At 35.9% G+C, this 10,837-nt stretch overlaps 2 protein-coding genes across 3 annotated transcripts; one reads left to right on the top strand and one right to left on the bottom strand.

The window, feature by feature from the left end:
• Positions 1-647: 647 nt before the first annotated feature.
• Positions 648-4,804, bottom strand: LOC104092637 (probable disease resistance RPP8-like protein 2). 2 transcript variants are annotated; one of them, XM_009598285.4, is made up of 3 exons: positions 3,242-4,804; positions 1,306-3,084; positions 648-925 (listed from the first exon to the last, which is right to left on the bottom strand). In XM_009598285.4, the coding sequence occupies exons 1-3, from the start codon at positions 4,236-4,238 to the stop codon at positions 873-875; spliced, it is 2,829 nt and encodes a 942-aa protein (XP_009596580.1). In that variant the 5' UTR covers positions 4,239-4,804; the 3' UTR covers positions 648-872. The 2 variants fall into 2 exon arrangements, with proteins under 2 accessions (XP_009596580.1, XP_070042200.1); XM_070186099.1 differs by having other exon boundaries at positions 1,306-3,087; positions 3,242-4,802.
• A 530-nt stretch (positions 4,805-5,334) lies between these two features.
• On the top strand, positions 5,335-9,621 carry LOC104092638 (probable disease resistance RPP8-like protein 2). The gene is made up of 3 exons (XM_009598286.3): positions 5,335-6,343; positions 7,473-9,185; positions 9,382-9,621. The coding sequence occupies exons 1-3, from the start codon at positions 5,335-5,337 to the stop codon at positions 9,435-9,437; spliced, it is 2,778 nt and encodes a 925-aa protein (XP_009596581.1). The 3' UTR covers positions 9,438-9,621.
• The last annotated feature ends 1,216 nt before the right edge of the window (positions 9,622-10,837 follow it).

The following is a 10,837-nucleotide window of genomic DNA, read 5'->3' as shown; positions in this document are numbered from 1 at the left end:
ATAATTTCTGACACGTGCTAAACGTAAAAAAAACTTAAAAAAATATCGAAACAAAAAGAACTGTTATAGGGAGGTATGACTATATTATCTTTTCAAAATGATTTCCTTATGAGAGAAATTTGAAGTGTCGTACCTGCAATCGGATAATTTTTAAGAACCTGTATGTAATTTGATGCTCATTAAACAATCATTCGGAAAGCTACTTATACTAGCCTCTTTGGCTATTTCTTTTCGGCCAAAAGTGTTTTCTTTTTTTGCCAATTTTTTTTTAATTTCAAAGTTAAGGTGTTTGGTCAAGCTTTTAGAAGGAAAAAAGTGATTTTGAATAGAATCAGTTTTTGAGAAGCAGAAAATATAATTTCTTTTAAAAGTAATTTTTTGAAAAGTATTTTTTTATATAAAATACACTTAGAAGTACTTTTAAGAGTTTGGTCAAATACGAATTGTTGCTTAAAAGTGGTTTTCAAATTAATTAGTCAAACACAAACTCTTTCTCACCAGTACTTTTGAGAAAAATACTTTAAAGCATACAAACTAATTCCGACCAAATTTACTTCTTTGAAATCACTTTTGAGAAAAATATATTAAAATAAGCTGATTTTAAAAGTTTAGCTAAACAAACTATTACCTAGTTTATTATCAAACCATTGAAAAAAGTGGTGAACCATAATCCAATTCAGTCCCTTCATAAATTAAACACACAGAAAACATAGACACACAAACATGACAATGTCTTCAAATAATAAAAAATAATCACAAAACTTCTTCTCGAGTACAACATTTAAAAAAATAAAAAAAAAGAAGCAGGAATCAACTTCAACTCAACAATGAGAGGGTCTTTCACCATTTTTTATTGATAGCAGCATGGAATGTTAAGCTGTATGCACATCTGATGAGGAGGCTTCATCTTGTGATCTGGTTATTTCTGTAAACAAGGAGAAATAATGTTCAAGGATCATGTTTAATCTTAGGATATTAGTCTTATATTTAGTACATGGAAGAAAATAGGGGAAACACAAAAGACTTGATTATAGATTTTCTCACAACACAACAAATAGATTTCAATTATAGCGCCTTTTAAATTATTATTGAGGGAATAGTTTAATAGGAATACAGTCAAACTTCTTTCTAACAGTCTCGTTTGTTTTGATATTTTTTTGCTGCTATAGTGAAGTGTTGTTACAGAAGACATATATTATAACTTAACATAATAATTGATTCCGATAATAACTTGGCTAGCTTTTCTGGTGAATAACTATTATATAGGGATGCAGTAAATAGTAAAAACTTGGATAGGTAGCTCACCATCAGTTATCCGAAAAGTGATCTTCACATACTCTACTATGTCTGAGTCTTCGTCTCGTCTTCCATCTATCCCGCGGAGCATATTTGCAAATGATTTAGGCATCTTTGCAATCTCCAATTTTTTGAGAGCAGTGAGGAACTTGAAGCCATCTGGGATCCTCAATTTCGTGCAATTTTCAATTTTTATGCTAGAAAGCTTTGGCATAGAATTGTTATTGACAGTCCAACTCTCCAAAAATATCAAATTCAAGATTTCTAAACGTTTGAGTTCAGTAAAACCAGAAGGAGGACTGACCATATCCGTCCCTTCAAAAGCGTTATCATCAAGGACTAGAACCCGTAAATTGGGAAGCTTAGATAAATTTTCCATAGGATCTTTCTCAAGTTCAGAGCCAATCAAGACTAACTTAGTCAAACTTGGGGAGATTTTGTTTTTTGGTGGCAGCTCGCGGATATGCCCCTCAATGCAAAAGATTCGGATAGCTCGATATTGCAATAGTTCCCTGATAACAGAATGCCTGTTATCTACAAAGCAGTCAAAGTTTTTGACATCAATAGACAACTGGATCTGTTTGTTTGAAGGTTGTTTCATATGCTCGTTGATAAACTGTAGGTCAGTGAGATCACCGTCAATCTTAACAGCTAGGTTATGAAGTTCGGTCAATGTCTGCAGATCAGTAACATTGCACACTCTTGTGATGAAGTTCTCTACTGTCTCAAGCTCTGTCAAGCCATCCAACCTCAATTTTTTTCCGTCGTACGTTCGAAACATCCGTGGAAGATAGAGATGTTTAATTTTTCTCATCTTCCACAGCACATTTGGCAAAATCAGCTGAGTAATCGAATCATCCACTCGCAAGTCAAGTACTTGTAAGTATAACAAATTACTAATAGCCAATGGTAAGTGAGTCAAAATACATCTCTTGAAACTCAGATACCTCAAGCGAACTAGCTTGGATATCCCTTCCAGTAATTCACTCCGTCTAATAATTGACTTCCCATCAGCTGCTATTTCGTCCCATCCAATTTCAGCCCCATCAAAATCGAGAAGTCTAAGCAACCTTAACTCCTCAACATCAAACTTGCCTGACAACCGTACAGGTCTCCTGGCTTGCCGCTTGTGTGCGTCAAGGATATGTAGGCTATGAAGATTCCATGTGTGCTGTTTCTTGGCCAGAATGCCGCTATCCTCTAGCTTTTCTAGACACAAGAACAAGCGTCCTGTTTTGTTTCTTAAAAATGATGAAGTGGAATTTGAACCTACCAAAGAATCAATCCTGTGGCTGAAATTTATCTGGTTACCCTTTGATATACATAGTTGTCGCATCATTCTGGAAACGCGGCAAAATTTGAGCCTTCTAACACTTGGAGCATCCTCTTCTTCAACCTCAACCATATTCATCCTTGCAAGTTCTGTTAGATATTGCTCTGCTACATTTAACGCTGTTACTCCGACTCTGATATCTTGCGGCTTTACTAAGCCTTCGACGATCCAGAAGTGATATAACTTCTCTGCATCTATCACTGAGTCTTCTGGCCAAAGGCCCAAGTAAATAAAACATAGTTTGAGGTGATCTGGTAAGTCATCAAAACTTGGAGCTAAAACTTGAAGTACATTGTCAGTTAGAAATGACATTAAGTTTTGATGCACTATATTCCACTCGTCCAGGCTTTCTCTACCTGCCAACTCTTGACCGAGTTTGATGATCGCCACTGGGACTCCTTCACAGCGTTTCACCATCTCCTTCCCTATATTCTCCTTCTCTGCGCTGAGTTTATCTTCTGCCAACGAGAAATCGAGGGTTGTTTAACAAAAAAGGTACAACACATTTACTCCAAAAAAAAAAAAAAGAAATTGTATCCACTAAATAAGCAATATGCTGGAACCCGGATTTGGTAACAGCTTCTAGGATGGCCGAGAAATATAGGTACGTACCTTGATTGTGTCGCCGGTATTCTTCCATAAATAACTTCCAGGCGTCGTTTTTCATGAGGCGACGCACTGTGTAGACGAATGGCGGCTTCAGAATACCGTATTCAGCTACTTGCCTCTTCCGTGTGGTAAGCAATATGCTGGAACTGGAACCCTTCTTCTTAGCTGATAAGAGTAGACGCTGCAGTTCATCCAAAACTCGAGTCGACCATACATCATCTAGAACAAACAGGAATCTTCCACCTTTTTTAATAGAAAATATAATATCATCAGCCAACTCGGCTTGCGGTTTGTCGGCTAAATGACGACGTGATTCAATGCAGCTAAGAATGTGCATAAGTATGTCTTTGGTGTTAAACTCGGAAGAAACAGGGATCCAGATTCGAAAATTAAATTCTAACTCAATCCCTGGGTCTTTGAACACTTCGTGTGCTAGAGTGGTCTTCCCTACTCCGCCAACTCCACAGAGTGAAATGACTTTTAAGTACTCAGACTCATCGATGAGGCATTGGAGTAGCTCAGATTTAACTTTCTTGAGGCCAACAACATCGCGATCAGATGGGAGGTTGTAATAGTAATCGGGCCTCTTCCATTCGTCGTCTTTCTCATTTGTCGCAGGCAAGTAAGATAACTTCTCAAGAGCATGTTTGACCTCGTCGTACAGTTCTCTTAGCCCACACTTGATTCTAAAATATGGATCATCTTGGCTTTGTATGCAACATGACATACATCCCATGCTAAATTTTCTAGAATTGTTCCTTGATAGACCATGATTTCCGATGGCGTTCTCTATATTAAATGAAACTTCGTCAATTTTGGTGATCAACTCGTCTATTGTCTCTCTTTGACTTGGATCATCGTTCTTTAGAATAGACCGATTATCTTGTAACAGTTTAGTTATATCCTCGATGCGTTCATCTAATCCAATTTCCAATGCTGTTTCTTCATCGGACAACCGACTAAGTCTTTCCACGGCAACTGAGATTTCGAGCTCCTTCATTATCGTTTAGCTACCACGCTAAATCCTCCTCCAAAAGAGTTCAGCTTTCTTAAAAATATGAAAAAAAGAAAAATATCAATTTGAGAAGCTCAACCAAAAGGATTGAGAATTTAAGGAAAGAAAATATTCACGTTTAATGAAAGAAAACCATAGCCTATATTGAAAGCTTTCACTTGGCACCAAAATGGAGATGTCAATGGTCAATACATAGGCGGCAGCACATCAATTTGAAGGGAGTTAAGCCTATATACATTGTTCCCCTCAAAAGTCAAAGTTCCTATAACTAAATGTCCAAATATGTTGATAGGTTTTTTCGGCATGCCGCCTCCAACTAAAAGAAATTTGTCCCTAATTTTATAAAATAGTTTATATTTAACTTATGTTATACTGACTTTGCAAATCAAAACACTCTTGCCGTTATAAAAAATGTTAAAAATGCCCGTTTGGAGGGTTGTTATCTATTGTATTGTATTGTTACTTTAAATACAATGTTTGTTTTGATTGTTACTTAAATTCTATTGTATTGTATCGTTAAATTCGTCGTTACGTAACGATAAAAAATGTCACTTTATGTAACGACTGATTTGGTGCGGTCGCGTCATTAACTTGTCTTTTTTTCTTATCTTGCCCTTTATTATTATTAAATAATCATTTATCCTACCTTTTTATATAATAATTCTACTCCGTACCATAAATATTTTTTGTAATACTACAAGTTTATTCTTCATGTTGCTGGTACGTGATATGATAAAACAACGACAAACGATACAATTTATCAAAATATTGTATTTATTAAATGATACAGTACAATACAATACGATAAATTATGAAACGATACTTAACAACCATCCAAAACGGAGATAGAAAAAATGTTTTAATACATGCCTTGAGAGTTAAAACTTCTTTCACCATTGTATAAGTTGTCCAGCTTTTCGGTCCAGCTATAGTCTTCTTTCGTTAAACGTGAATATTTTCTTTCCTTAAATTCTCAATCCTTTTGGCTGAACTTCTCAAATTGATAATTTTCCTTTTTTCTTATTTTTTAAGAAAGCTGAACTCTTTTGGAGGTTTTACCGTGGTACGTAGCTAGACGATAATGAAGGAGCTCGAAATCTTCTTTGCCATGGAAAGATTTCGTCGGTTGTCCGATGAAGAAACAACCACAGATATTGGATTAGGTGAACAAATCCAGGATTTAACTAAACTGCTTATGGATAACCAGTCAATTCTAAAGAATGCAGGTCCAAATCAAAGCAATACAATAGAGCAGTTGATCACCAAAATTGACGAAGCTGCCTGTCATACTGAGGAAGCCGTTAAAAATCATGGTCTAAGAAAAAATTCTAGCAAAATTACATGTTTGAATTTACCCTCTTGTCTTTCAAAGTCTCATGATCCACATGCTAGCATCAAGTTTGAGCTCAAAGAATTATACTATCAGGTCAAACATGCCCTTCAAAAGTTATCTTACCTCCTATCTGACTTGCCTGCAGAATTAAGAGAGAAAGACGAATGGGAAAGGCTCAATTATTACAGTCGGCCAGATCGCAATTCCATGGGGCTCAAGGAAGATAAAATTGAGGTTATTGAATATCTAATGGACGAGTCCGAGGACTTAAAAGTCATTTCACTATGTGGATCTGGCGGAGTGGGAAAAACAACTCTTGCTTACGAGATCTATGACCACCCTGAGATTTGGTACAAATTTCTTCATAGAATCTGGATCCCTGTATCTTCCACGTTTAACCCAGGAAACATACTTGTGCAAATTGCTCGTTATTTTGACAGAAAAAATTGTACCAATAAATCAGAAGATCAGTTAGTTGATATAATCTTTAGAAAACTTAGTGAAGGTGGAAGATTCCTGTTTGTTCTAGATGATATATGGTCTACTGAAGTTCTGGATGAAGTGCAGCGTATACTCTTAGATGACCGTTTCTCACCAATTACCAACAAGGGTCGTCACAGAATATTGCTTACGACGCGGAAGAGACAAGTAGCTGAATATGGTTTTCTGAAGCCACCATCAGTCTACACTGTGCGCGGACTGAAGGAAAACCACGCATGGGAGTTATTTATGGAAGAATACCGGCGACACAATCGAGGTACGTACATGCATTCGAGTTTGACTTGACACTAAGTTTAAGAAAAAAAAAAATTAAGTTTATAGTATTAAAAGCTCAAGGGATTGTTTGGTTACTCGGATAGAATACGCGATTGTATTGATATAACTAATCCATGAGATATCCTTGTCTATCCTTTTGGTAATCGAACAGCATCTAAAGGGTAAAAAACTTTGTATATCTTTCAGTTTTTGCGTGGCTATAAAAAAAAAATCTCATTAAAGGTAAAATAAATAAAATAACAAGTTTAAAGTTAAATTGGACGAACTATGCTTCTTGTGCTGATTTTTGTTGAAGTGTGTATATTAGTCATGTTAGTTAGTTAAGTTAGTTAGTCAGTTCGTGGTGACAATTGTCACCAGCTAAGTTAACAGTAGAGGTTAGTGATAGTTTGTTACATGTGTATATAAGAGCTTATATTGTACATCTTTCAGGTTTAGATGATTTTTTCCATCAATGAGAATGTGAGTTTATTCCTTGTCGAGTTCATCTTCTGCTCTTCTCTCTTCATTTCTGCTCTCTATATGGTAGAAGACTCTAGAATTTATCAATTTTGCCATCCCTAAATAAATCTATTAAAATAGGCGAATACCATACAAGAAAGAGTAGAAAATTAATCAGCTCATCTTTTTCACAACAAATCTCCACTATATCTTAAAATAGGTGGTAAGTGGTAACATGTAGCTAAGTTGAAAATAGGCAATCTGAGAGGGAAACGAATGGTAAAATTGCGACCCATACTTTAATGTCATCTTTTCTACAATATCATTGTGTTTTGACTTGTAATGGGTCATTTATATATGTTCTGTTAGTTGTCAGTCCATATTTGTTATAATGAGTAACCTGTAAGAAAGTGGAAAAAACTTTAATGTCTGAAATAGGCGGTATGAGAGGGTAAGTAACCTATAAGTTAAATTTCAAAAATTAATAGGTGGTAATGTTTCGGTTGAATACAAGTAGCTAGGCTGAAATAGGCGGTATGAAAGGAAAAAGAATGGTGAAGTAGCTACGTTTAGACATAGATTTGGTTGAAACCTTAAAAAAAAAAAGTGAAAAAAACTTTAATGTCACCTTTTCCTTTTTTGTTAAATTCTCGATTTCTCGTTGGCAGAAGATAAACTTAGCGCAGAGAAGGAGAATATAGGGAGGGAGATGGTGAAACGCTGTGAAGGGGTCCCAGCGGCGATCATCAAACTCGGTCAAGAGTTGGCAGGTAAAGAAAGCCTGGACGAGTGGAATATAGTGCATCAAAACTTAATGTCATTTCTAACTGACAATGTACTACAAGTTTTAGCTCCAAGTTTTGATGACTTACCAGATCACCTCAAACTATGTTTTATTTACTTGGGCCTTTGGCCAGAAGACTCAGTGATTGACGCAGACAAGTTATATCACTTCTGGATCGTCGAAGGCTTAGTAAAGCCGCAAGATATCAGTGTCGCAGAGAACTATCTAACAGAACTTGCAAGGATGAATATGGTTGAGGTTGAAGAAGAGGAAGTTCCAAGTGTTAGAAGACTCAAATTTTGCCGCATTTCTAGAATGATGCGACAACTATGTATATCAAAGGGTAACCAGATAAATTCCAGCCACATTATTGATTCTCAGCTAGGTTCAGATTTCTCTTCATCATCTTCAAGAAACAAAACACGACGCTTGTTCGTGTGCCTAGAAAAGCTAGAGGATAGCGGCATTCTGGCCAAGAAAGAGCGCACTAGGAACCTTCATAGCCTACATATCCTTGACGCACACAAGCAGCAAGGTAGGACTCCTGTACGATTGTCAGGTAAGTTTGATGTCGAAGAGTTAAGGCTGCTTAGACTTCTTGATTTTGATGGGGTTGATATTGGATGGGACGAATTCTCAGTTGATGGGATGTCTAACATTAGACAAAATGGATTACTAGAAGGTATATCCAAGCTAGTCCACTTGAGATATTTGAGTTTCAAGAGATGTATTTTGAATCAGTTACCATTGGCTATTAGTAATTTGTTATACTTACAAGTACTTGACTTGCGAGTGGATGATTTGATTACTGAGGTGATTCTGCCAAACGTGCTGTGGAAGATGAGAAAAATGAAACATCTCTATCTTCCACGGATGTTTCGAACATACACTGGAGACAAATTGAGGTTGGATGGCTTGACAGAGCTTGAGACAGTAGAGAACTTCATCACAAGAGTGTGCAATGTTACTGATCTGCAGACATTGACCGAACTTCATAACCTAGCTGTTAAGATTGACGGTGATCTCACTGACCTACAGTTTATCAACGAGCATATGAAACAACCTTCAAACAAACAGATCCAGTTGTCTATTGATGTCAGAAACTTTGACTGCTATGAAGATAACAGGCATTCTGCTATCAGGGAACTATTGAAATATCAGGCTGTTCGAATCATTTGCATTGAGGGGCATATCCGCGAGCTACCATCGAAAAACAAAATCTCCCCAAGTTTGGCCAAGTTAGTCCTGATTGGCTCTGAACTTGAGAAAGATCCCATGGAAAAATTATCTAAGCTTCCTAATTTACGAGTTCTAGTCCTCGATGATAACGCATTTGAAGGGACGGATATGGTCAGTCCTCCTTCTGGTTTTACTGAACTCAAACGTTTAGAAATCTTGAATTTGATATTTTTGGAGAGTTGGACTGTCAATAACAATTCTATGCCCAAGCTCTGTAACATAAGAATTGAAAATTGCAAGAAACTGAGGATCCTACATGACTTCAAATTCCTCACTGCTCTCAGAAAGGTAGAGATAACAAAGATGCCTAAACCATTTGCAGATATGCTCCACGAGATCACTTCTGCGACAATTGAAGGTGAGTTATCTACCTGCATTAATATTTTCTTCAGTTGTCTCTATATATTTACACTATTCCCCACATTAAAAATAGGTCCTAATAGCAAAGTATTCATTGTAGTCTGAAAAAAATCAGATATCAAGTCTTTTGTCTAATATAAATATAAGACTCCTAAGATTAAACATGATCCTTGAACATTTCTTCTTGTGCACAGATTTAACCAGATCACAAGATGAAGCCGAAGCCTCCTCTAGTTCGCAAATAGCTTAATAACATCCGAGATGGTGGTAAAGAGTTGACATTGTTTCTTGTTGTTTCTTTTTAATAACCCTCTTCAACTTCTGCAAACTTGAGAAGAGATGTTCTGTTATTCGTTATGAAGATATTGTCATGTTTGTGTGAGTTACGCTGTTTGTGTTTAATTTATGAAGGAACTAGATTGGATTATGGTTCATTTAACTATTCCAAATTACGTAGTAAAATCATTTTTTTTTTTGTTTTTAACACAAAAGTTACTTAATAATTTCTTAAATGGCGGTCAAATATCTATTTTACCTTCTAAATTATTAATAATTTCTTAAATTTTCGGTGGCCAAATATCTATTTTAATTACCCTCTAAATTATCAATCTTTATTGTTTACATTTTAAATATTATGATAGGTTTTTTCTTTTTAAAATTTTTTTTTTATTATGAACTTACCTATAAAATAAAAGTCTAATTTATATTATGAACTTATTCCGTAACCTCACCAATGCTTACGGTGAAGTCTAATTGGGCACCGTGCCTTTTGCTCCAGAGAGAATAGTCATGGCTCTTAAAAAAAAGTACATACAGTTTTTACTAGTGAATCAAAACTCATGAAGCTTTTCTTCTTTGTATCGACCTATAGTTTTTCTCATAAACGATTTTTCTCGGTTTTGGTTTTTATGTTTTAGTTTCACTTAATTGTCAAATGTCATTCTTAAAGGGAGTTAAACTTATAAATACAATTGTTTATCCAAAAAATAGATAGAGTTGAATTTATACGTAGTTCTAAAGATACGTGTTATAAATTGACACAAATCGGAAAAGTATGTAGAAAAATATCGAATATTGATTGTAAAAAAGGAATGAAATACAAACCAAACTGAGTAGAAACGATTTATGAACAAGCAAGATGAATCAATGTACAAGGCTCACAAAAGGATAATCTCTATATGAATCTCAATAATCTTTTCAATATGGGAGTGTGTAGATGCCTTTTTTTATAGAAATGATAGTCATTTTTCTTATAGTGAAGAAAATCCTACTTTAGATATAAAATATATATAGTGGGGATCCCATGATAGATTAGTTAATTGGCTTTTCCTTAATTCCCGCCGAGATTCTCTCCCTTAGTGCGACTATAACGGCTCTTGTCTCTTAGCTCGATCTTGATCGGACTTGGTATTGGTCGATCTCCAGATTTAGAGATCGATATTGGCTCGAGCTCAATATTGACTCGGGGCCGGGTATTGACTCGGTCTCGGTATTGGTCGGTCTCTGGCTCTTGAACTCGATAACACCACTTCACATCGTAGTTCGATTTGGACCTGAGCTCGATAGTGACTTCGAGCTCGGTATTTGATTGGTCCCTGAAACTTGAGCTCGGTATCTTGGCTTCAAATCTCATCTCGATATTATGAAGAC

The sequence above is a fragment of the Nicotiana tomentosiformis genome, chromosome 9 (assembly GCF_000390325.3).
Source record: "Nicotiana tomentosiformis chromosome 9, ASM39032v3, whole genome shotgun sequence".
NCBI lineage: Eukaryota > Viridiplantae > Streptophyta > Magnoliopsida > Solanales > Solanaceae > Nicotiana > Nicotiana tomentosiformis.
This window is presented reverse-complemented; position numbering and strand designations above follow the sequence as displayed.